Below are 27,967 nucleotides of genomic sequence, written 5' to 3' on the forward strand. Positions count from 1 at the left end.
GAGAACTTGACTTGATCATGAGACAAAAGAATCCATCTCTACCTAAACTCCTTAAGTTGAACAATGGGCAGGAATTCACCTAGATTAGATTCCCAGTTGGGTGAGGTCCTGTCCAAGATAGAAAAAATGTTCCTGGAGGATTAGGCCAATCTCTTCAGTCCTATCCTTCAGAGACTGATTGACCTAGAAGGACTAGTCTTTAAATGAGCAAATAAAAAGACAAAAACCTGGGCCCCAATGTTAATAATTGGTTATTAATTTTTAAAATGACAGTTTCAGAGTGGACAGATATGTGAGGTTTGGGTTTTTTTTTTGTTTGTTTGTTTTAGCAGTCTGTGATTTTATTGATGTAGGGGACTCTCTTCTAATATGAATCAGCTACTGTCCTGGGATTTAAAGTCAGAGAGGGTGACTTGGTGACTCATTGTCAGGACCATACTGTATGTGTAAGAAACAGGACTTAAACACATGCTTTTCTTGAATATGATGATGATGATGATGATGATGATGATAGCACTTTAGATTTTGCCAGATGCTTTCCATGGATGATCTCCTTTAAGCCTAATCACAATGCTGTGAGGTAGCTATACCCATCTGATGAAAAAACTGAGCTTAGGGAGGTGAAGGGACTTGGCTTAGAGTCCCACAGCTCGTAAGTGTCAGAGTCAGGATACAATATTGTAATCATTGTAAAGTCAAGAATTTGAAGTTGAGAAAGGAAGCCATTACTGACAGTTTATTTTGTCAAAGATAAATAGTAAGCTTTCAGCCACAGGTGATAGGGGTAAAATGGACAGAAATGGAGAAATCTGAAGGAGGAGCAGGTTTAGGGGAAAATATCAGAAATTAAGTTTTGGAGATACTGTCTTTGAAGTGGTAGAACATGCAAATGAATATGTCCAGTAGAAAGTTAGGGAAGTAGATCTGAATCTTTGCAGAAAGGTTAGAACTAGAGATAACAAAACTTGCTCTACTAACATCATAAGAATTTTTCCTTTGAATCAAATCAAGTCAACAAGTAGTTATTAAGCACATACTATAGTATAGCAGGCATAGTGCTAAGTAGTGGGGGTACAAATAAAGGCAAAAAAACAGTCTCTGCCCTCATGGAGCTTACAACCAATCTAATGAGGGAGTTTGCAAACAACCAAGTGTCAACAAGATGCATACAAGATAAAATGGAAATATTTCAGGGGGATTCAGTCATTTGTTCATTTATCACTCAATAAACATCTGTTAAGTGACTAATGTATGCAAAGGAATATGGGGAATGGGAATGGTTCATGTAAAGGTAAATGTCACTAATTTAAAGGAGTTTCTAATCTAATAGTATAACAATCACATAAAACATAACAGCATAGATAATGGAACAACTACTGAATTGTGAGTCAGTGGCCCTTGTTAAGAATAACTTTGCTCCTTATTGTCTGTGTGACTTTGGGAAAGTCACTTAACTTCTCCAAACTTCAGTATCTTTATCTGAAAATGAAAGGATCAGGCTAGATAGTACCTAAAGTTACTTTCAAATCCCAAATCCCAAAGGTCTTATGATTGAAAAGGTACAAATAAAATTTGATGAGAATTCAAAGGAAGCAAATTCTATCAAAAATCCTCAACTCAATGCTTTATCCAGAAGGCATATTTTTCTCTCCAATATTCCAATGGATCTTTGATCTCATTGATGGGTTCATTGATCCCTCCTATGTTATAAATTAAAAGCAGTGGCCTTCCCATTTGCCTCTCATAAGTAAATTGTAGGGTACTCTTCCAATATGTTGGATCTCTTTCTTGAGTTTTCTTGAATTTGTGATGAAACCAATCTAACAGTAGGATTTCCATTGGTAATCCCTTGATCTTGTTGTATGGTCAGAATTTCTTCTTTTTTTATCAAACGTTCCTTTTATAATATCCTTTCCAGCTCTTCTTAAGCTCTGGGTTGTGACCCCATATTGGCAAGAGTAAAAGATTTCTGAAAGTGCAACAACCAAAAATTAATTAAAAATCAAACATGTAATGAATCCAAGGTGTTTCTGGCAGCACTTAGCCATATTGCATTCATGCAGCTTCATTGCAGCCATGGTTCTGAACACACAGCATGTGCACATTGTACTTTGCATGCCCTCATGCAACACCAACAAAGGCTGCCTAAATGGAAAAAGGGTCGCAAGTGGAAGAAGTTTAAGAAGCTCTGCTTTACACCACTTCTCCTGTAAAATTTCTTGTTTGTAATACATAGTGTCCTTCTTATGCCCATCATGTACCTACATCTACTGTCCTTTGAATGATCTTCAGTTTTTTGGTGACTTTAGTGTTCCACGCTTGCAGCTATACCATACCATGTGAAGAATAATCATCTTTAAAAGGCAAGAGACTTTATTTTAAGGAGAAGTATGAGGTTATTAGAAGAATCTCATGGTTCCCCAATACCAAATAAAACTGCTCTTCACTTCCTATTCAATTCTGGGCCCAACTCTTAGTCCATTTGCAATGTCTACCACAGACAATAGGCAGCTAGGTCAAACAACAGGTAGAATTTTGGCCTTGGAGTTAAGAAGATGTGAATTTGAATCCTGCCTTAGCCACTTACTAGCTGTGTGACCCTGTGCAAATCACTTAACCCTTTTAAGCCTCAGTTTCTTCATTTGTAAAATGGGGAGAATATAATACCAACCTCACAGGGTTCTTGTAAGATTTAAATGAGATGGTATATGTAAAGCACTTTTCAAACCCTAATGGGCTATGTAAATACTAGTTACTATTGTTATTATTATTATTATTATTATTATTATTATTATTATTATATCAAAGACAATAGGTACTGATGGATGAGTATTATAGATTATCCATCTGATTTCAAATCATAAAAAGGCATTTTGCCTACACTTAATTTTTCCTGTAAGGATAATTAGCCCAATTAGAGGCTCTACAGTGTTCTAGGATCAATACAATATTTCCTTCAAATAGAAGCACTTGGAAGATTTCACCATCTCTAGGGAATCCTTCTTTGACTTGGACTCTGTTCTAAAGCCCCTCTGTGACCATGGTGATCATGTTCAGAACTCAGATATTTAATGCTTTGCTTGATATTAATGATGAGAAGTTGGTCAAAAAAGATTATCTGTATGTTTACAGCTTTTTTTTTTAAGCAATTGGGGTTAAGTAACTTGCTCAAGGTTACACAGCCAGTTATTTTTGGCTGTGGTGGTAAGTATCTGAGCCTGGATTCGATCCCAGGTTATCCCAGCTCTGGGGCTGGTGCTCTTACCCGCTGTGCTACCTGGCCGGTCCATGTTTACATCTTTTAAGAAATCTCATACAATTTTGACAAATGCATAGGAGATACCTTCTTGGAATAGAGCATTTAAGGCATTTCACTCTATCAAATTATATGCTTTTTAAATAGGCAACAAACAGTAAACACAGTAGGATCTTGCATTCTATATTTATTTCAGTCAATTATATGATGGAAAATATGTAATGTATGTAATGCTCCTTTTAAAAAGCTGTCTACTTCCTTCTAATGCCTGATCAGTGATTCCCTCTATTTTAGGGAATATATTTTAATAGTATATTTAGTAAAATTTTAATAGTATATTTAGTAAATAGTATTTAGATTATTTTTTTAAAATTTCACATAGAAGGGAAAGTAGGTATCAGTAGTCAGTAATTATTAATGTTTTCTTGTTTGCCTTTTTTGCAATAATGTATATTTTTCCCATGAATTTTTTTTATCTTCCTCTCTTAAAGTGCATTGAGAACCAATCCCATAATGTCAAAATTGATGACATCAGCATTCCTTTACCTCTGGTTTTTCTTTTTTTTTTTTTTTGCACTATTTTTGGCCTAATATGTATAGCTACTTTTCCCATTTTAATGTTCTATAGTATTTTCATTTCCCCCAGAAACACATCCAGTGCTATGATATTAAAGACAAAAAGATAGTTCTGCCATCCTTGATAGTCAAGATAATTTGTTATAAAAATCTTTACATACTTTTCCATCTTTGATCTACTTATTATTCTTCCAATTTCATCCATAAATGTCCTTGGGATGGTCTTGCTTCTTTGTGGCTCTCCCCAAGCTTGCATCAAATCATATACCTAGAGTCATAAGGGACCCCACGGGTCATTTGGTCCAACTTCCTCATTTTACAGATGATCCTGGTTATTTGGGTCATTCTCCAGGCTTATATAAGATCATCTACCTAGAGTTATAAGGTACCTTGGAAATCATTGTATCAGCAATGCCATATTCACAATGCCTATGGAAATTACAGATATGCTGATGTAATTATCCATCACAAAATACATCAGGCTTGCTATATGGGGGAATAAGCTAGAAAATTTATTAAAATACCAAAAGACTGAGTCCCAAAACCAGAAAGTGAAAGCCATCAGAGTAGTTATGAAATTGGCACAGGTAGATAAAGTAGAAAGCACCCACATTCTCAAGCCTTTAAAACAGAACAGGCTACCTCAGGCAAAGGTCCTCCTCTCCCCACGCACAGCAACCACCCAGCATCCAGGAAGCGTGCTCCCAGAAGCTCCGGCCCCTGGCAGTCCTCAGCAGGAGTCCTTCACAGAAATTCTGGCTGACTCAAAAAGGGCTTCGCGCTGCCGCTGCCTCTGCTGCTGCTGCCGCCGTTGCCGCCACTGCTAGCCACTGCAGGAACTCTAGCTTGGCTTCCGCTTCCTCTTGCTCTGCCCCTTCCTGCTACATCAGCAAGTCCAATGGGGCATGGAAGATCTTTAAATCCCATAACCCTTACAGTCATCTGGTCCAACCCCCTCATTTTACAGATAAAGAAGCATAAGCCCAGAGAATTCAAATGACTTGCCCAAGGTCACATAAGTAACAAGGTTGGGATTTGAAATGCAAATTTATGATATCAAATCCAGTGCTCTTTAAACTTTTATAAGTTATTTTTTCTTTCCACTACTTATTTTGTTTTATAAGGTGTTATGGTTCACAATCTTCTATGATCTTTCTCATTAAAATTTTACAAATGAGTTTGTAGTTTAAATTGCTATCAATCTTGGTTGCCTTATCTCTCTACTCACTAAATATTGTTCAAGTGCAAAGACTCTGGCCTCCACAGGATAACTAATTTATATAGAGTAAACTTTGGTATGAAATTGCTATAAACTGACTTAATGTCTTTCCTTCTATCCACTTCTTATTTGGGGCAACAATAACTTAATTTAAGTGGGTCAGTTTAGAGTTATTTTAATTATATGCTTTGTCTTGTTTTTTTTTTAATGCGTTAATACATTTTCATTCCGTTTTTTGTTTGGTATTTGCATGTCCAGCACCTTACAATTATAAATTTTTTTTTGAAGAAAGTATTCATAACATATAGGCATGATAGGTCTCTGAAGTTTACAAATCTTTGGCTTTTCTCATTTTGTACTTCTGAATGTTAATTTTTTTTCTTTTCTCACTTATGCTCGCCTTTGCACTGCAGTCACTGAATATCAAGTATATGTTGATTTAATTTTGGAATAGAGTTTCTCTTCCATTTTGACTTTGCAGGAGATGTTGCTGCAGAAGTTAAAATAAGTTTCATGGTGGTCTTTCTTCAAATACTTAACACAAACAGTACAATATGAGAGAGACAAATATGCCATGAAATATTTCTTGTTCCTTTTGTGTGAATGACAGAACTAACTTTGCCAATTCCTTTATTTGTTTTTCTAAAAACAACCTATAAGTCATCCTTCCAGTTTTATACAGAAGTGTTATCTTTACCATAAATTATTTATATACAATTAGTATTTTGATTTACTTTATTGTTATAATTTCCCTATAATTGTAGTTGGCTTCAAAAATTAATGGAACAGCAGTTCACTAATTGCATTCAGTTTATGTAGATAATGCAAGTCATTATTTATTTTTTCCTTCAATAAACATTAATTAAGAACCTACTATATTTCATGCTCCAAATTTGCACTTTGAAACTTCTACCCTTTTCTCCTAATTTTGAGATCAGTTAGAATGTATCTAATCCCTGTTTCAGATGACACTGAAGAGGATTATCATGTGCTCCTTGACTCCTCTCTTCTCCAGGTTAAACATTTCCAGGTGCTTCAATTCATCTTCACATGGCATCCATTCAAAGTCTTTCACTATCTTGTTTGCCCTCCTTAGACCCTCTAGAATTTATCATGTTCTTTCTAAATGCAGTGCCTAGAACTAAACATTAGAACACATGAAGTCGGATCAGGGTAGAGACCAGGTGAGCTTATCACCATTTTGTTCTGGAATCTCTGCTTCTCTTAATACAGCCCAAGATCATGTGAGCTTTTATGGATCCCACATTGCATTGCTGACTCATAAGCCTGCTAAAATCCTTTGATCTGGGTGGGTGGGGAGAGTACTCACACCAATGAAATCATGGATCATTTTAAGTTCCTAGAGCAAGTTTAATGTCAGCGAGATTAGTTGGCTGGAGTTTGATGTGAATTAGGCCAAAGGTACTGGCAGTGACCTTCTATGGTTCAGGTCTTCATTCTCTGCCATGGTCATGGAAAACATCCTAACCTCAGTCTTCTGAAAAATGGCATTGACCCCAAGAGGGGTCAATGTTTAGGTCAAAGGGTATGAATATGTGCATACAAGCTCATATCCAATCCTGGGAAAACACTTAGAAGTACATGTCCCATTGATGACAGTTCAGTCATTAGCATAATTTATTAAAATGTTTTATTAAAAATTTAAAGAGATAGCCATGAAGTAGTGGGTAGAGTGCTGACCTCAGAATCAAGAAGACCTAGGTTCAAGTCCTACCCCTGACATGTACTGGCTATGTGACCCTGGCTACGTCACAATTTCTGAGTGCTCTAGGAGGTAATGCTAAGATTATAGTAAAGAAGGTGCTGCTAAATATAGGCAAATTCAATTTTATTAATGAAATCACATCTAGTCCCTATCCCTATTAAAAACTTAACATTGGCATCACTACAAACAACTAAATTTGGTTAGCGACTATTTACTCTTAAATTAATTAATATCATAGAGCTCCTTGAGGGCAGTCTGTCTTCTGCTTATTTTTATATATCCTGGCACATAGCGGGTAATTAATAAATGTTTTTGATTGATATCAATTCAATGTATTACTTTAAGTTTTGCTCAAAACTCTTTGTCCATTCATTCTCATTAACTTTTTCTCTTTTGATAGTAGTTAATATGTACTTCATTCTAATTTTGGTATTTCCCCTATCTCCCCCTCCACATTTTTTATATAATTTCATAAAAGTCTTTCTAGATTTTTTTTGGAGCACAATATATAAATGTCAATAGGAGTCATACTCTTTAACTCAGTAACTCTCTTGTTGGGAATATACCCTACACATATTCTCAAAGACAACAAAAACGAGTTATCTTAAAAGATTTTCAGTGTAGCATCATATGTAACCGGAAAAAAGAAAACAGAAACAGTTCGTCCAAAATAGGGAAATGGTAAATAAATCATGCTACATTAGTAAGAGGCAGCACAGACTAGATTGGAAGTCAGAAAGTTTGGCACATACTGGATATGTGGTCCTGGCAAGTCACTTAAACTTTAAGGAGCCCAGGTATCTCTCTGTAAAGCTAGAAATTACAGAACGGGTAAAGTTCTATCCACATCTGTAGGAGTTTCCTCACTAGTGTGCTCACCACACAGATAAAACCAGATCATTAAAAAAAATGGTAGCAATGCAGTAGCTCTGCCTTGATCTATATGAGGGACAACACATTATCAATGTGCAAGTACCTTGCAGATATTTAAAAATTGCTGAGTAATAATTAGAATAATGACAGATGCCACAAGAAGCAGAAGTGATTCATCTCATAGCAGCTCTGTGGGGAGAGACACTTGTTAAGACTATGTCCCATCATGTTATCATGCTGTTTAATATTGCCTTGTGCTCTCCTGTAAAAGACACATCTTGTAATTAAACAATTCACACTAAGCACAAGCTTGTATCTTTTGAGGTTCCTTCATCCATAATTGCAACCATGTCTATTCTGATTTTTACATTGCCCTTCTTCCTGTATCCTTATGCAGACACACACACACACACACACCCCACACACAGCTGAAGAAAAACTGAATGATGTGCTTCAAAGCAAAAATAATAATTTTCTTGAATTTTCAGATAGAAGTATATTTGAATGGCTTTTAAAAGATAATTGTGAGAGGAATGAGGGATTGGTGGTGGTCTGGACCTGTGGTTTCATTAAGGTGGACAGTTCCCTCTGTCAATACTGATCAATAACTTCTTAACTTAGAGACTTAGTGAGTTGCCTAGAACACTGAAAGTATTAGTTACTTTCTGGTGATCTCAGCTAATATATAACAGAAGCAGTTCTTAGAACAATGTCATCTTGATTGCATGGTGTTTGTTGTTATTTTAATTTTTTAAAAATTTATTTACTATTAGTTTACAACATTCAGTTCTACAAGTTTTTGAGTTCCAAATTTTCTCTACCTCCCTCCCCCCTCCATAGCAGCATGCAGTGCAATATAGGGTTCTACACATACCTTCACATTAAGCATTAGTCAAGTTGTAAAGAAGAATTATAGCCAATGGAATGAATAAAGAGGAAGAAGAAAAAAAACAAAATGAAAAAGAGAGAGAGCAAGGAGTTTGCTTCAATCTGCATTCAGACTCCTATGTAATTCTTTCTTTGGATGTGGATAGCCTTTTCCATCATGAGTCTTTTGGAATTGTCTTATAACCTTGCATTGCTGAGATGAGCCCAATCTATCAACGTCAGTCTTCAAATACGATGTGTCTCTAATTGTGTATAATGTTCTCCTGGTTCTGTTCCCCTCACCCAGCATCAGTTTGTATAATTCTCTCCAGGTTATTATGAAGTCGCTCTGCTCTTCATTTCTTATAGCACAATAGTATTCCATTACATTCATATACCATAATTTGTTTAGTCATTTCCCAATTGATGGGCATCCCCTTGATTTCCAGTTCTTTCCTACCACAAAAAGAGCTGCTATAAATATTTTTGTACATACAGTTCCTTTTCTCACTTGTATGATCTCTTTGGGATACAGCCCTAGAAGTGGTATTACTGTATCAAATGGTATGCACATTTTTAAAGTCCTTTGCATATATTTCCAAATTGCTCTCCAGAATGGTCAGATCAGTTTATAACTCCACCAACAATGCATTAGTGTTCCAATTTGCCCATATCCTCTCCAGCATTTGTCATTTTCCTGTTTTGTCATCTTAGCCAATCTGACCGGTGAGATGTGGTATCTCAGAGTTGTTTTGATTTGCATTTCTCTAATCAATAGTGATTTAGAGCATTTTTCATATACTTATAGATATCTTTAATTTCTTCCTCTGAAAATTGCCTGTTCATATCCTTTGACCACTTATCATTTGGGGAATGACTTGTATTCTTATGATTTTGACTCAGTTCTTTGTATGTTTTAGAAATGAGACCTTTATCAGGGACACTGATTGTATAACTTCTTTCCCAATTTTCTGCTTCCCTCCTAATTTTGGTTACATTGGCTTTGTTTGTACAAAAACTTTTCAATTTGATGTAATCAAAATTATCCATTTTGCATTTCCTAATATTCTCTCTCTCTTGTTTGGTCATAAATTCTTCCCTTTTCCATAAATCTGACAGGTTAACTATTCCTTGCTCTCCCATATTACTTACAGTGTCAGCCTTTATATTTAAATCATGAACCCATTTAGACTTTAAGTGTAAGATATTGATCTATGCCCAGTTTCTGCCATACTGTTTTCTGGTTTTCCCAGCAGTTTTTGTGAAATAGTGAGTTCTTATCCCAGAAACTAGAGTCTTTAGGTTTATCAAACAGTAGATTACTATAGTCATTGCCTACTGTATCTTGAGTGCCTATTTCTATTCCACTGATCTACCACTCTATTCCTCAACCAGTATGCATGGTTGTTTTTTTTTTTTAAGCACTATGCCCATATTGATTGAAAATGAAATATGGGGGCGGCCAGGTAGCACAGTGAGTAAGAGCACCGACTCCAGTGTTGAGAAGACCTGGAGATCGAATCCTGGGCTCAGACACTTAGCACCCACCCAGAAACACCTGGCCGTGTAACCTTGAGCAAGTTATTTAACCCCAATTGCTTAAAAAAAAGAAATGAAATATGACATAACTTCATGGGACAGATGAGGCAGTAGTGATAAAGTATCTACTCAGACTTCCTCTTCTGGATCTTAACCTGCAAAATTTGTACACTTAAACTTTATGAGTTTTCAAATTCCCATAGCATTACTTTTTAAAATCTGTTTTAACATAATAGGAAAAGAAAAAGAAACATATTATAAACTTAAATATAAAATAAGAAAAGAAAAAAAACACATGTCATGTACACAGCAGAATGTAGGAGAGGATTCAGAATACATAGCAATAATTTTTCATTTTAAGAAAGCCTATGTATTAAATAGTACATGTTATGTTTACAGCTGGTACATTTTATTACTGGGAATTGACATCTTGTTTATGAGAAAACTTTTAAGACCTCTTAAGAGAGGTATAACTGTCTTCCTTCTGCAGGGAGATATCTTAGCTATTTATCATAGGGTAAATGGAATAATACCCAGCTTCCTCAAAAAAGTCAATGTGGAAGCTTAAAAAAAAAAAAGGAAAAAACTCTGTGCTTCTCCAACCTAATTCAATAGAAAGCAGATGCAATAAAGAATCCTCTGCAGTCAAAGTGATAAGTGGAAAAAATATACAAAATGACTCCAACATAAAAGAAAAGACAATCACCACAAAATAATTAAATGTGTATGTTGCAAAATTACAAGGTACAAGTTTGGTTGCATAGAAATTATATGAAAAGATATCCCCCTCCCCACCCTCAATTCCTTTGCAGAGATAGTGGCTCTGTGAGCATGGAATATTGTATGTTTTTTCAGGAAGAGAAGGTGAGAGAGCACAGACGGAAGAGGTTTTAAATCAGATGAATGATGTGCCTGAGAGTAAGCTCCAGTATATGAAAGATTTTCCACTTTACCCCTTTTAATTGATTTATTTTGATTTTATATCATCTTCCTTTTCAAATTTATCCTTCCACCTCCCTACCCAAAGAATCATCTCTTGTAACAACAAACAAACAAAAAGAAACCTGAAAAGGAAAAAAAAGCAATTCAAAACTAACCATCTCACCCCTGAGTCTGAAAATACATGCAATGTTTTCCATCTGTCCCCCAACACTGAAAACAACTAAGGAAGATACATTTTCTTATCTCTTCTTTGGGGACAAGCTTATTTGAAAGAGCACTTTTTATTGATATCTTTTTTTTTACATCACTTATATATTCCCTTATATCTCTCTCTCCTTGCTCCTCCCAGAGAGCAATCCTTAACAAATATTTTTTTTTTTATAAAAGGAGGGAAAATTAGTTAAAATGGATCAACACATTGACTAAATCTGGAGTTACATGTCATGTTCCACAAACATGTACCCTACCCACTGTAAAGGAGTAGAGGTAGGTGTTTTACCATATAATCTTCTTTGGGGTCAAAATGTATTCTTTTGGTGGGGGGGTCAACAATAATTTTTTTGTTATTTTGTGGTTGTTCCCTCTATCTGCATTGTTGTCTGTAGTCATCATATGTTGTTTTCTTGGTCCTGCTCACCTCGTTTTGCATCCAGTTCTATGTCTTTCCCTGCTTTTCTTTATTCATTAGACTTGTAATTTCTTAGAGTATGATACTATTCCATTATATTCATGTGCCAAAATTTGTTTAGCTATTTTCTGGTCAACAGGCTTCTTGTTTTCCTTCTAGTTCTTTTTTTTTTTTTTGCCTTTTGGAGGGCAATTGGGGTTAAGTAACTTGCCCAAGGTTACACAGCTAGTTTTTTTGTGTGGGTGTTAAGTGTCTGAGGCTGGAACCGAACTTGGGTCCTCCTGACTCCAGGGCCGGTGCTTTATTCACTGTGCCACCTAGCTGCCCCACTTTCTTCTAGTTCTTTGCTTCCACAAAAAAGGTACTACTGTAAATATTGTGATGTATGTATGAGAGGATTGTTGTTCAGTAGTGCCCCACTCTTTGTACCCCATTTAGTGTTTTCTTGGCAAAGATACTATAGTGCTTTACTGTTCCCTTCTCCAGTTCATTTTACAGATGAGGAACTGAGGCAAACAGGGTTAAGTGACTTGCCCAGGGTTCCATGACTACTAAATGTCTGAGGTCACATTAAAATTCAGAAGATGAATCTTCCTGAGATTCCAAGCCCAGTGTTTTATCCATTATACCACTTAGCTGCCCCATAAATGGAGCCTTTATTTTTGTCAACAACTTCCTTGGGGTTTGTGCTTAGTAATAGAATCTCTGGGTCAAAAGAATGGACATTTTAGACACTTTATTTGCATGATTCCAAATTGCTTTCCAGAATGGTTGTACCAATTCATGGTGTTACCAACAATACATTAGTGTGCCTGTCTCTCCACAACCCCTCCATCATTGACTACTCCTGTTTCTGGTGAGGTATATAAGTGCTAAAGGAATCACAAGTCAGGCAGTTTACTCACAGATATGCAAGCATGCAGCTCACCAGCCCTTGAGTCTCACCAGCAAGCATAGGTGGTGGTAGTGAGAGTTCCAGTCATTAAGATCCAGGTCCCCAAGCATCCTCCACATGGGTAATGCTATCTTAGATGATCTAAGCATGTTCCAAAACCGCAGTATATATCAAGAGTTATCACAGGTGATAATAGAATGTCCTCACCAATAAACTCACAGATCCTTGTTGATGGAAGAAATATCCATAGCAAAGAAATCTATTTTTGAACTCAAGGCTTTCTCTTTGATAAAGGAGTAAACAGATAGAAGACTTATAAATAGAATTTAATAAAATTCTATTAAACCTACTCTGCTACTGAAGATGATTTAGTCCTTTTAGAGAACTTCTACCATCCATCCTCTACACAAATGCTAAAGTAATATTCCTAAAGCATGGGTCTGACCAGGTCCCTTCTTGGCTCATAAAGCTCGAGTAGTTCCATATTACCCTGACGATAAAATACAAACTCCTTAGTTTGGACCTTTATAATCTGACTCCAGCCTACTTTTATAAACTTATTTTGCATTATTCTCCTTCATGTATTCTACATTCAAGCTAAACAGTCTTGAGGGCCACCAAGAGGCAGCTACTGGCTGCAGTGTATAGATCATTGGATCTGGAATCAGGAAGACCTGAATTCAAGTTTGACCTCAAACAGTTACTATCTGTGTGATAATGGGCAAACCACGTAACCACTGTGTGCCTCAGTTTACTCAACTGCAAAATGGGGATAATAATAGCACCTAATTCTTAAGGTTATTGTGAAGATCAGATCAGAAAATATTTGTTAACAAACTATTTAACACAGTACCTGGCACATAGTAAGAGCTATATGAATGCTTATTCCCTTCCCTTCTCAAACTAGCCTTCTTAGGATCTCTCACTTAGAGTTTGAATAAACCACAGAGGTCCTCGAGACCAGCCCCTTCATTTTACAGATAAGGACATTGAGGCCATGAGCCTTTAAGTGACTTGCTAAAAGTCGAACAGGTAACAATTGTTGGAGGTAGGATTCAAACACAAGTCTTCCTAGCTTCAAGACCATCACTCTATGTCTTTCAAACACAGTGTTCCATCCATGGTGGCCAAACCTTTGCACAGACTGTCTTCTATGTCTGCAACATATTCCCTCTTCATCTCAGTTTCTTAGAACTACTGGTTTCCTTGTCGATAAGTGGGGGAGGAGGGAAAAGGGGGAGCGATTTTGCATCAAATTTTCCAGTAAAGGTCTGATATCTAAGACAAATAATTAACACAAATACGTAAGAGCAACAGCCCAATGGATAGGTGGTGAAAGAATATAACTGAATCATTTTTCTTAAAATTGAAAACTATGAATAACCATATGAAAGATTGCTCCAAATCACTGATGAGAGATGCAAATCAAAGCAACTCTGAGGTTTTAACTCACATCCAGCAAATTGACAAAGATGGTGAAAACTAGAAGCAGTCAGTATTGGCTAAAGAAAGACAAGTCCACAAATATCCTGTTGATATAACTGCAAATTAGACCAACTCTCCTGGAAAGCAATTTAAAGTTAATGCAAAAAAAGTGACTAAAATGTTTATAACCATTGCCTGTGATATCCTAATGCTAGGCATGATGGGAACAAGAGGGCAATAAATAAGAAAGATCAGCCTTAGGGTAAGGGGGGAAATGGGAAGAAATGGAGTTTAAAGGGGACTGGAAGATATACTTTATAATATTGCCTTTGATTATACAAGAACAAATTTGTTATTTAATAATCAGGTGACTAGAGAAGGGGTGTGCCAGGGCCATTTAAAGATTGTTAAATTCTCAGTATAAGCATTTACACCCTTGGAAACCAGCAAATGATTCATCAGGGCTCAATTTATTTTTCTTTGATTATCTAGATGTAAGAAAATGAAGGAAAAAGGTTAATAATGCATGTTAAACTTAAACTGGAGAGCTGGTTGTTAAATATTTCCAGCACACCCTTGCCAGATGGTGTTGTCAACAACCTGATCTGTTAGTCTCATGAACCAGCTAAGACCCAAGGCAAAGAGAAAGATCCCATTGACACCAAAATATTTATAGCAGCAGCTTTTGTGAAAGCAAAGGATTGGAAACAAAGCAGAAGTCAACCTGTAGGGGAATGATTAAGCAAATAGTTGGATGTGAATGTAGTGTACTATTACTGTACCATAAATACTGTGCATAAAAAGATTTCAGATAATCATGGGGAGACATATGAATTGCTATAATGACAATTACTCTGTAAGTAAGCAAACTGGGAAAGAATGTAAAGGAAAGAATAAAAACACCCCCCCCACCTTCCCACATGTGCTGCCATCACCCCCTTCCCCCATCACACACACACACACACACACACACGAAGAAACACCAAATTGAACACTGTAATAATAATAACCAAGAAACTTGGTTGCAGAGAAAAAAAATGAGAAAATGTGCCTCCTTTTCTTCTTTGGTGAAAAAGAACTATCAGACACTGTCAGACTTAGGTGATTGTGAATTAGTTTGGCTTTTTTTTTTTTCAAAAATACTAATAATAATTGGAATTATTTGCAAAGCATTTTAAGGTTTCCAAAGAGCTTTTCCAATATCGTCTCACTGGACACTCAACAACCTTGGGAGCCTGGTGCTGTAAATTATCCCCATTTTATAAATAAGGAAACTGAGGCAGACAGGTTAAGTGACTTGCCCAGGGTCACACAGCTAGTAAATATCTGAGGTTACATTTGAACTTGGGTCCTCCTGACTCCAGGACCAGTGCTCTATCCTCTGTACTACTTATCTGTCCCCCCTTCTTTTTCCTTATTATAAGGGATGACTCACTAGGTAGAAGGGGGGCCCCCTAATATTTAGTCCAAAATGAAGATTAATCAATAAACATCTATTAATCAATTATTCTATGCCAGGTATTGTACTACAGGCTGGGGATACAAAAAGAAGCAAAAAAAAAAAAAAGTCCTTGCCCTCAAGGAGCTCATAAAACATGCAAACAAACATACGGGCAAATAGGGAGCAGTTAACAGAGGGAGGATAGTAGAATGATGGGATTCACGCGCATGTGGCTTCACCTAAGAATTAGAATGCAAGCTTCTTGGGAGGCTAGGTGGCACAAAGAACAGAGGGCTGGCCCTAGAGTCGGGAGGACCTGAGTTCAAATCCAGCCTCAAACACTTAACACTTACTAGCCATATGGCCTTGGGCAAGTCACTTAACCCCAATTGCCCAACCTTCCCCTCCCCAAAAAGAAAAAAAAAAAGAATGCAAGCTTCTTGAGGGCAAGACTTCCATTTTTGTTTTTATATCCTCAGACCCTAAAAGACATCTGGCGTGTAATAAGCACTTAATAAATTGCTAATTGATTGATGGAAAGCAAAGTGGAATCAGCAGGGCCTGTTACGGTCTTTTCCTCCAAAAAGATATCCTGCTCTTGTAGAGTACTGCCAGCAGAGGCTGAAGTAGGTCCAATCCTAGGTGCAGAGAAGCCTGTGGCCATTTGCTATTACTTTCTAACACCTGCTCCCTTCAAATTAACACATGTAAGCTCTTGCAAGCTTTAAATGTTAGCTATGCTTGTTTTTCTTATAATTAATAGATGTCTTCTGGTAGATCTTCTTTCTCAGACTATCCAGCACCCTTTCCCTACCTCAAGCACAAATTATATTCTTAAACTTAACTCTGCCTTCCTTCTGCCCCAAGATTTTGCGATGTGTATTTTTTTTTTCTGGCCAATCTGATGTTAATTTAGCTATTTTTAAAAAGATGACTTTCTACAGAAATCACTGAACTGTATAATGCTAGTGTGATAAAGGGGCATCAGAGATCATGTACTCCAAGCTTCTTATCTTACAGATGAGGAAACTGAGGCCCAGAAAGGCTAAGTGACTTTCTCTGAGTTTGAAAAGCCAGCAAGGGATAGACAGCTCTCTCCTCTGCTCCCACCTCCCTTACTGGAAGCCCTAGAATTCATCTCTGTACCTTCTCTATAATTCCTTCCTCTGCCTATGAAGTTCCTGGCAAAGAAGTGTGTGGTTGGAATACATTCTCTTTGTTAATGGATGTATTATTTATTTTTAAATGGGGGAAATCAAGGTGAAATAGCTGAGAGACTCTGGCTGGTTCAGTTTATTTTCTGTAAGATTTAATTGGACGTACTTTAGCCACTTGTCTGTTCACATCCTTGCATGGCTCTGGGTTATGGGATTAGTCGCCAGCTGTTCAATGCTGAACCAAACTCCAAAAGTTGCCCCATTTTTAATGTCTCCCAGGAACGTTAAGTTAAATAATGCTTCCAGCCCACATGACAGACAGCCTTCTAGAGCTCTGGCTGGCTGCTTTAGAAGGATTCAAGCATATCACCTGGGACACACAGTCAAATTTAGAAGTTGTGTTTTGTAGGTTTAGCCAAGGCAAATTCTTAATCCCAGTCAGGTCTCCCTTTACCCCTCATCTAGTTTTGCAGTTTGTTTCTGCCACATTAGCAAGAGAATGCAAGTGAACTTTAGAGCATTAACCTAAATTAAGCATTATTGACCAAGCCAACCTATTTCATGGGAAATTCTCTGAATGACTACAGAAATAAAAATAGATGGTGGCATAGTAACAAGGGAATGAACAAATGGTCTGGAGTCAGAGGACCTGAGTTCCAATCTTGTCTCTAGTGCTTATTTCCTATTTGACCTTTTGTAAGTTACTTAAACTCTTTTGGCCAATTTCTTCATCTGTATTATGGATTTTGGGCTAGAAGACCTCTCTAGTTGTCTCTTCTGGCACCAGATCTATCATCCTATGGTTGCTCTGTCACTGCTTCCTATCCTTTGTGGAATTGTCCCTAAAGTGTGTCACAAACAACTGATTGTAAGTGTCCCTGAGCAGGTGGTAATATAGGGATTCACTACAGGTTGCTTTGACCTTTCAAAGTGAAGCAACCTCTCTCTCTCTCTCTCTCTCTCTCTCTCTCTCTCTCTCTCCCTCGTACCCTTACTCTTTTTTTCTCTTCACCCCCCCCCCCCCCCCCCCCCCCCCCACCGTGTAGCAGCAAGCACCCTAGCATACCCAGGATGGCTGCTAGCACAGGTTCTTACATCTGCTTTTCTAAAGGAAAGCAACTCAAAATGGGTTAACGATCTTGCTTTGATCAAATATATGTCATTTACCTAGTTCAGGGGAAAAAGCTCAGCACCCCGAACTTCAGAGAATACAGACAGAAGTTACAAGCAGACAAAAAATACAAGCAGAGAAACATCAGCAAATAGGCTTCCAGCTGTCTGACCATTACATCCATACCTAGTCAGTTACCAGAGAGGGAAGCACCAACATCTGGGTTTTCAAAGCCAGGAGGCTCAACGGCTGCCCAGAGTCTCATCTGGTCAAATCACACAACTCTTCTCAAAGTGATCCCCAAAGCAAAATCTCACATCAGGCTATATATAGCCTTCCCCTGGATCAGAGAATGACACAACCCTCTTGACCCACTGCCCAATCACAAAGTAACGAGGTGTAGGCACCCCTGAAAAACAAGCCTCCTGCCACAGGCTCCATGTGACCACCTTCAGCCTATTAGGGGGCAGAGTATATTTTCAAATCAGGGAAGGTCCTTAAGAGTCACAAGCCTATCAAAGGGCCAAGGGACAGGGAAGATTTTCAGATTCCCATAACACCTCTGTATATGTCTGTGTATGTATTTAAACTGTGTGTATTAAACATAAAGTAAATCAACCTTTCCCTCTCTGTATATGTCTCTGTATGTATTTGAATATGTATGTGATCATTTAAATTTGGTTATGTACCTATTTTTAGTTTCTATTTAAAAAGCATAATGTATATGTTCTTTAAGTGACACCTTTGCAACTTTAAAAGGAAGGAGTTGTACTGGTGGTGGTAGTTGTTATTGTTTCCAACTTTGTAACCTCATTTGGGATTTTCTTGGTAAAGATACTGGAGTGGTTTGTCATTTCCTTTTCCAGCTCATTTTACTGAGGAGGCAACCGAGGCAAACAAGGTTAACTGATTTGCCCAGTGTCACACAGCTAGTAACTGTCAGGGGCCAGATTTGAATTCACTATGAGTCTTTCTGATTACAGACCCAGCACTCTATCCACTATGCAACCAGGAAGACTCATCTTCCCAAATTCAAATCTGGCCTCAGACACTTACTAGCTGTGGCACCCTGGGAAAGTCACTTAACCTTAATTGCCTCAGTTTCCTCATCTGTAAAATAAGATGGACTAAGAAATGACAAACTAGTATCTTTGCCAAGAAAACCCCAAATGGCATCATGAAAAGTCAAACATGAATGAAATGACTAAACAACCCTGGGAGATAGGTACTATTATATATTATCTCCATTTTGCAAACTGAGACAGAGGTTAAGTGCCTTGCACAAGATCACACAACTAGTGTTTAAGGTTGCATTGAACTGAGGTCTTTCTGGCTTTAGACCCAGTGCTCTATCCACTGCTCCACCTATGTGTCTTCTTCTTCATGAAAGGCAATGTAATGTGATGGGTGGAGAGTTAACCTTAGACAGTTACTAAATCACTGAACACCTCAGTGTCTGGAGATATTGCTAGGTCCCAATTTTTATGAATCATGTATGCCCTGAAGAGGTCACATTACTTGAATTTGCACTGCATATTCTATAAGACTATAAGTTACAAAGGAGTTAGTTGTCTTTTTCTATCGAGTTTCTGACCTTCATTGGAGGGAGAGAGTTTCTACAGTAGAATTTCCTGCCCACATGAAATCACAGGTCAAAACTAAGGTTACTGGGCCTCTTGAGCTACCCTCCCAACTTGAACTTGTAAATTACAGGTTGAGTTCCCCACGGAAGAGGCTGTGCCCAAGTTCAGAGCACTCCCTGAATCCTCATTCCTAAAGCTGTAACTAGTGAGCCCCTGCTGTCGTATTTACCTTTAGTAGTCATTTACTGAATTGGTATAATAGCTACAAAACATTTCCCCCACAAATCAGGGCACATTCTTCCACAAACACACCTCTAGCTTCAGTGGAAAGAGCTGGAACTTACATAGAATATTCTAGAAGAGAGGCACTCATTTAAGAAACAGAAATGGCCAAGGTACCTCATGCCTCTTGCATTTCAGAGCTTCAATAGCCTTTCTCTTCTCAAAGTGTCCTTATGTTGCCTCTATTGGGCAGGTTGCTCAGCTGCTTCTCTTTGCAGTTAACTCTCTTGAATTCATGACTAGCTCTCTTCTCTGCTGCCAGAGGTCACACTCATCAGAGCTGCTTCAACTCTCTTTTTTTCCCTTGACGGGTGTGGTGTCTTCTAATGGATAAGTAGTCCCACTGCAAGATATTATGGGTGATGATGGGGAAAGGAGATTTCTCTCCTCTCTCCCCTAGAAGCAAGGAATATTTCTCCCTCAAGGCTGAGTTTTATCCCTTGCCCCCCCTTTTTTTTCATAAAACTGGAAATGAGAAATATATTTAGATAGGAATTATTAATCAAGGCATCTTGATTCTGAAAATGAGCAGAAGACTTATTTGTCCTTCATTGTCTTCTTTATAAGAAAGTTTTTTTTTAAATAAAAAGCCAGCAAAGCATTCAGAGAATTGGGGGTTCTGCTTACACTGGTTGCATGCCAATGGATGGAGATCACGCCAGCCTTGAAAATAATTAGTAAAATTATCCTTCCAGCAAAAACTTAATTAGGCCTTCAAAATCTGTATTGCTCCCATCCACATTACTAATTCTACTTCTCCCACTCATCCCACCTCCTCCTACTGCTGTACCAAGAGGTAGGATAAATGAATATTAGCATTTTCCTGTAGCAAATTGCACTTTGAATCTCTTTTCCACCCCCACCCCCCATCTCTAACAACTTCACCAGTACTGATTCTAAACAGATTCTCATGAAAACTAAACAAGCAGGAAGAAAAAGGAGGAGGCAGAGAATTTTCAATTTCTCATTAGACTTCCTGGTTCTCATTAAGAGGCTCAGACATATTCTGGGCCTGGCTGCATTACTCATTCTCATGATTAGATGTAAAAATGAGACCACTTTTTAATCAGTCTCATGGGGAAGTTAACAATGTGTGTTAGATAAGATTTTAAAAGTACTTGAATCCTTCAGTCACTGGTGCTATATAATATGGATATGAGGTATTCAACTATATTGTTCATGATAAATAAAAATAGGAAGCATGTAAAAACAAACAAAATTCACAGAAATCCAAAGCTGCCATGTTGCCTCCAGACCCCTAATCAGGGTTGATACCACCTCTTTTTTTCTCCATGAATAATGCTATAATATTAAAGGATCATAAGATTCAGAATGGGAGAGAGCCTTAGAAACCCTCTGCTGCAACCCTCTTGTTTTATTCATTGATTTATTAAAGATCAGGTCTCCCAGTCTTGGCCAAGCAAGAAGCACAGGGTCCAGATAATCAACAAAACAATCAGTCATGCCCTTTTTTGTAGCTATTGCCAATTCTGAGAAATGTTCACACTGAAAACTTAACAATCAATTCTTGTAAGCCAATTAGAGCTGGCTCCAGCACTAGACACTGGGCTAAGATTGTGAGTACACTGGGAGTATAATCTTCCCAGTCCTGGATGCTTTGCCTTGTTTGATGTAGCCCAATATGACATTAGCTTTTTTGGCAACCATGCTATTCTATTATTTCATATGGTGCTTTCTGTCCATTAAAACACCCAGAAGTCTTTTCAGATAATTTTTTTTTTATATAAAACTGTGTCTTCCCCAACTTATACCTATGAAGATGATTTTCTTTTTTGAATGCAAGTGCAAGAGTCATTGGGACAGAATGAAACAAAGAATGGATTTTGAGTCAAAGAACCTGGGTTTGAATCTTCTTCTGCTATTTATTACCAGTGTGTCTTTGGGGAAAATAACTCCCCCCTTCTGTTCTACCTCAGTTTATCATCTGTAAAAGAAAGAGGTTGGACTAGTTAAACTTTAAAATCTATGGTTTAATTTATCCCTATGAAGTTTCATCATCTTAGATTTACCCGATATTCTAGCCTATGAGCTGTATTTTTGGATCCTGACTTATCTCATATATTAGCTATCTTCTACAGCTAGGTAGTATAGTGTATTAAGCCTGAAGTCAGGAACACTTGAGTTCAAATGTAGCCTCAGATGCTTACTAGTTGGTGACCCTTGGCAAGTCACTTAATCTTGGTCTGCCTCAGTGTCCTCATCTCTGAAAAGGGGATACCTACCAGCAGTGTTTTTGTGGGGATCAAATGATATATTTGTAAAGTGCTCAGCATGGTGGCTGGCATGTAGTAGGCTCTTCAGGCTTATTCCTTTCCCTTTCCCCCTCACTTCCCAACTCAATGTCCAGCACTCTATCCTTTGTGCCACTATGATGATGATAGTGATAAGGAGGAGGAGGAAGAATTGACATCTCCCAAACTAAATATTTAAGAGATAATATGGCATAGTGGCTAGAGTGCTGGACTTGAAGTCAGAAAGATCCGAATGACACTAGACAAATCATTTAATCTCCATATACCTCAGGAAATTCCCTAGGACTTCTCTATTAAGTCCTAGATAATCATGATCTTGCTGTTACAGTCACTGACCTGTGTTATTCTTAGAAGCTTTGAAGTAATTTGGGAGCAAGGGGAGCATAATTGCTTCTTAAGTTCTTTTGATTTTCACTAATTTGTGATCAAAGGTGTTGAGGTTTTCAAAACTCATCTAAAGCATCTCTGATTTTAGAGGAAATTCTTTCTCCCATTTTCCCACTTTAACAATAAATTTAGAATAGTTGTGTTGAATGTATAGGCCTAGTGTTTTACAATGGAAAGAATGTTAGGTGTGAATCCAGAAGACCATGCTCCAGTATTGAATTTGGAGTCAGAAAGATCTGAATTCAAATCCTGCCTCAGGTATTTATTAGTTACTTATTTACTAGTCCACTTATTTAAGTAGTCATTTACTTAAGCTCTGTGTGATGGTTCCCTCAACTGTAAAATGTAAAATAGCATCTACCTCATAGGGTTGGTTCGAGCTTCAGATGACATAATATGAATAAAGCACTTTACGAATCTCAAAGTGCTAAACAAATTTTAGTTATTATTATTTTACTACTTGTGTAATCTTGGACAAGTCACTTAATGTCTTAGTTTTATCACTTATAAAAAGAGGGGGCTGGACTAGATGATCTCTAATATTCCTTCCAACTCTTATCTATGACACTAAGATCCTAGGTTTAGAGATGGAACCGACTTTTGAGGTCACATTGTTAAGAGATGTCAAATTCACATACCCTCCAGCGTCCACAAAACTGCCTGGGTCCAGATTAAAATGTAATTAGGAAATAAATAAAAAACACAACACAACATAAACAATGCTAATTTGTGGTTTCCTAAGTCATTATGTAGCCCACAGGGATCTGCTTCTATTTGAGTTTGACACCACTGATTTAGTGAATGTTGGTCTGCTCTCGTTTTATAGTTCAAGAAACTGGGGCCCAGAGAGCTTTAAGTGATCTTTCCAAAGTCGCATGGGTCCTGTGTACGTGTTTATATAGCTTTTGAAAGAACATATGATGGTTTAGAAAACACATCATATAGATTATACTGTGGTGAAGTCATCAAAACTTGTTTTTACACTAATCTGACACATGGTTCTATTATAAAGCTGCTATAAATTGTTTCTATAGGTTCATCTAGTCGTTGCATGATGCAATGTGAAATCTATTATAATTGCATTTACTTTATTAACAGCTCATCTAATCAAAAATGTTTAATAAACTATTCAAAACAAATTAGGTGAAGAAAAAGTTTATGGAATCTGTGTGACTATAGAAAGAACAAAATGTACCTAAATAAACACATTTTATTGGTTGTTTATAACTTTACTATAAACACATTAAATAATTACAAAGACATTTTCATATTAACATGTGGTGTACATGTTAACTCATATTTACTTCAATGCTTTTGTGGATGTATTAAAGTAAATTCTCAAAATGACTATGATTGATTGATTTAAATAAAAGAAGCCAATTAACAATAAATAGCCAATTATAAGCTGTTTTCACTTTGAGAGATATATGAATGAGTAGATGAATCAACAAGGATTTGTCAAGTCCCTCCTCCTGTCAAAAGATGCCCTGAGAGCTGAGGATACAAAGACAAAAATAAATCCTTATCCTAAAGGAGACTGCTTTCTACATCATATAAAAAAGAAAGGCTATATCAGAAAAGTAATTCCAGAAATTGAATTTTTTTTAATTTGGAAAAGCCTTTTATTCCCTCCCAACCTTAGTCTCTATCAAAAAAATTACGTAGTGAGGAAAAGGAGACAAAGTCATTGGTTAACCTAGTATTAAAAAAAAGAGGGCAAGGGCTCTTTGTAAACTACTGTTGCATTTGTCAGGTCGTTTTCTTTGGTTTCATCATCATTAAATAATATTTCCTTAGTTTAAATAGTAAGTAAGGCAGGGTATACCAGGTGAGTTTAACACAATTCATACATGGATGGTCCTTAGTTTCCTCAGTTTCCAAGGATTGGTTCTCCATTAAACTTCAAGCTCCTCTGAGGGCATGGACTGGTTTTTTTTTTCCCCCTTTCTTTGTGTCCCTAGCACTTAGGGCAGTTTGAGCACACAGTAAGGTCTGCAGACTTGCTTGTTTACTGACTGGATAAGATAACCTCCAGGACCCTTTACAATTCTAGATCTATAATCTATTGAAGACCTTACTTTTAGGGTCTCCATTCCACCTTCAGTAAGTTTCAAATTTGTTTTGTTCTGATTTTTAGTATTTAGTTTTCAGTTTTCTACCTTGTCCTGTTAACATTGATCTGGCATACTATGTACAGCTATGGATATGAGATAATTTGTTGAGATGGTGATTTTAATTTTAATTTCATACTAGGACTCAAACATTAATGTTGATCAATCTGTTAATGCATGATTGTGTTTGTTTTTTTTTAATTTCAGGTTAAAAAAGCTTCTTGAACAGGAGAAGATCTATCAAGCTCGAAAAGAAAAAGAAAACACCAAGAGGCTCAATAAATTGAGAGATGAACTGGTGAAACTCAAGTCATTTGCCCTCATGCTGGTAGATGAAAGACAAATGCACATTGAGCAACTTGGTCTACAAAGCCAGAAGGTACAAGACCTCACACAGAAACTAAAGGAAGAAGAGGAGAAGCTGAAAGCTATTACTTCAAAATCCAAAGAAGACAGGCAGAAATTACTTAAGTTAGAAGTAGACTTTGAACATAAGTCTTCAAGGTTCTCTCAAGAGCATGAAGAGATGAACGCTAAATTGGCCAATCAGGAATCACACAATAGGCAGCTTAGGCTTAAACTGGTAGGTTTAACTCGAAGAATTGAGGAACTAGAAGAAACCAACAAGAACCTCCAGAAGGCTGAGGAAGAACTTCAGGAGCTAAGAGATAAAATAGCCAAAGGGGAATGTGGGAACTCCAGTCTTATGGTGGAGGTAGAAAACCTTCGGAAGCGTGTGCTGGAAATGGAGGGCAAAGATGAGGAGATCACCAAAACCGAATCACAATGTCGAGAACTGAAGAAGAAATTGCAAGAAGAAGAACACCACAGTAAGGAACTAAGGCTTGAAGTTGAGAAGTTACAGAAGAGAATGGCTGAACTAGAGAAGCTGGAAGAGGCTTTCAGCAAGAGCAAATCAGAGTGCACTCAGCTGCACTTGAACCTGGAAAAAGAGAAAAACTTAACCAAGGACCTGATAAACGAATTGGAAGTGGTAAAGAGTCGGGTCAAAGACCTTGAATCCTCTGAAAGCCGATTAGAAAAGGCTGAAATGAGTTTAAAGGATGATCTGACAAAGCTGAAGTCATTTACTGTCATGCTGGTTGATGAAAGGAAAAATATGATGGAAAAAATAAAACAAGAAGAAAGAAAAGTGGATGGGCTCAATAAAAATTTCAAGGTGGAGCAAGGGAAGGTTATGGATGTGACTGAGAAACTAATTGATGAAAGTAAGAAACTTTTAAAACTTAAGTCTGAAATGGAGGAAAAGGTATATAGCTTGACAAAAGAGAGAGATGAGTTAATGGGTAGATTGAAAAGTGAAGAAGAAAAATCCTCAGAACTGAGTTGCAGTGTTGACCGATTGAAGAAGAGGCTGGATGGCATGGAGGAAGTGGAGCGAGAAATAACCAGAAGCAGATCCCGAAAAGGACCCGAACTCACCTGCCCAGAAGATAACAAGATAAAAGAATTAACGCTAGAAATAGAAAGACTGAAAAAGCGTCTCCAACAGTTAGAAGTAGTTGAAGGAGACTTGATGAAGACAGAGGATGAATATGATCAGCTGGAGCAAAAATTCAGAACTGAACAGGATAAGGCTAACTTCCTCTCTCAACAGCTGGAAGAGATAAAGCACCAGATTGCAAAAAATAAAGCAATTGAGAAAGGTGAGGCTGTGAGTCAGGAGGCTGAGCTAAGACACCGATTCCGGTTAGAAGAGGCCAAGAGTCGAGACTTGAAGGCGGAAGTACAAGCCCTGAAAGAGAAGATTCATGAGTTGATGAACAAAGAAGACCAGCTTTCTCAGCTACAGGTAGACTACTCAGTTCTTCAGCAAAGGTTTATGGAAGAAGAAAGCAAGAACCGAAACATGGGACAGGAAGTCTTGAACTTGACAAAAGAGTTAGAACTCTCCAAGCGTTATAGCCGAGCTCTAAGGCCAAGTGTGAATGGAAGGAGGATGGTAGATATTCCTGTGGCATCTACTGGAGTGCAGACAGATGTAGTAAGCAATGAAGCAGCAGAGGAAGAAACCCCAGCTGTATTTATAAGAAAATCTTTTCAAGAGGAGAATCATATTATGAGCAATCTTCGACAGGTGGGGCTAAAGAAGCCCATGGAGCGTTCATCTGTACTGGACAGGTATCCTCCAGCAGCAAATGAGCTTACAATGAGAAAATCTTGGATCCCATGGATGAGAAAAAGAGAAAATGGTCCCCAAACAACTCCAGAGAAAGGGCCTCAAGCCAGTTCTGGTCCAGGACATCCTGGAGAGGTGGTTCTTTCACCAAAGCAGGGCCAGCCTCTTCATATTCGGGTGACTCCTGATCATGAGAATAGCACAGCTACTTTGGAGATAACTAGTCCAACATCTGAAGAATTTTTTTCTAGCACCACCGTCATTCCTACCTTAGGGAACCAAAAACCACGGATCACCATTATTCCCTCACCAAATGTCATGTCTCAGAAATCAAAAGGGAGTGACACAACATTGGGGCCAGAACGTGCCATGTCACCTGTCACAATAACTACCTTCTCAAGAGAGAAGACCCCTGAGGGTAGCAGGGGAACTTTTATGGAGAGACCCACATCCCCCATTCAGATAATGACAGTATCAACATCTGCTGCACCAGCAGAGATCTCTGTATCTCCAGAATCAAAGGAAATGCCCATAGGAAGGACTGTCTTCAAAGTAACCCCAGAAAAACAGACTGTCCCAACTCCAGTACGAAAATTCAACTCCAATGCCAACATCATAACCACAGAGGACAACAAAATTCACATTCACTTGGGTTCCCAATTTAAACGATCCCCTGGGGCATCTGCTGAAGGGACAAGTCCACTTATTACAGTTAGACCAGTCAACGTGACAGCTGAAAAGGAGGTTGCCACTGGTACTGTCCTTCGTTCTCCTAGGAACAACCTTTCCTCAAGGCCTGGAGCAAGCAAAGTGACAAGCACCATCACTATAACACCTGCTACCACATCATCCACCAGGGGAACCCAGTCAGTGGTAAGTAGGATAGGTTTCCAGGATATTCATTGAGATTTATCTAGGGGAAAAAATGGGAGGAGAGAAGCAGCACCTAAATATTCCCATATCAAATAACTTAACCTCTTTAAAAACAACAATAATGATGTTCATCCTACTATTCGGAATTGCTTTTTACATAATTTATAGAGGGAAAGAAATTGAAGTTCAATTAAAGATGGGTTCAATTCCTACAAACACCAACTCTAAAAGTATAATTTTTAGAAGATATATTTTTTTAATCAATTGGGGCTAAGGGACTAGCCCAGGGCCACGCAGCTGGATTTGAACTCAGGTCCTCCTGACTCCAGGGCCAGTGCTCTATGCACTGTGTCACCTAGCCACCCCTAATTGGTAAATTTTTAATGTGAGCATTTGTACCTTGGAAATCAGGAAATTCACCTCTAGAAATACATTTCAAATACAGTCATGAAATGTCACAAATGAAAATTTTTCCAATTGCATTCACCTTGGTTTTCTACTATGTACTGTTAAAGTAGCATGGCAAAGTTGGAAAGGAAGATCTGAGTCCAAGCCCTTCTGACGTATAATGGACAAGTCACATACTTTTTCTAGTACCCCAACCCACTCTCAGAAATTATGCTGCCAATCCGCCTCTCTTCAGGGAGTTTGCCCACAGTGAGT

The 27,967-nt window shown here is 37.8% G+C and overlaps 1 protein-coding gene across 3 annotated transcripts in view; it reads left to right on the forward strand.

The window, feature by feature from the left end:
* The window catches only part of FILIP1 (filamin A interacting protein 1), a 265,398-nt gene that overhangs the window by 207,780 nt on the left and 29,651 nt on the right, over positions 1–27,967 (forward strand). For all 3 annotated transcript variants that reach the window (XM_069067002.1, XM_069067004.1, XM_069067003.1), the window contains one exon: positions 24,499–27,304. In XM_069067002.1, coding sequence (XP_068923103.1) covers positions 24,499–27,304 — 2,806 coding nt within the window. The remainder of the gene's footprint in view (positions 1–24,498; positions 27,305–27,967) is intronic.

Source organism: Petaurus breviceps, unplaced genomic scaffold, assembly GCF_028583685.1.
Source record: "Petaurus breviceps papuanus isolate PSGF00001 unplaced genomic scaffold, PetGlider_PUasm1.0 90734, whole genome shotgun sequence".
Lineage (NCBI taxonomy): Eukaryota > Metazoa > Chordata > Mammalia > Diprotodontia > Petauridae > Petaurus > Petaurus breviceps.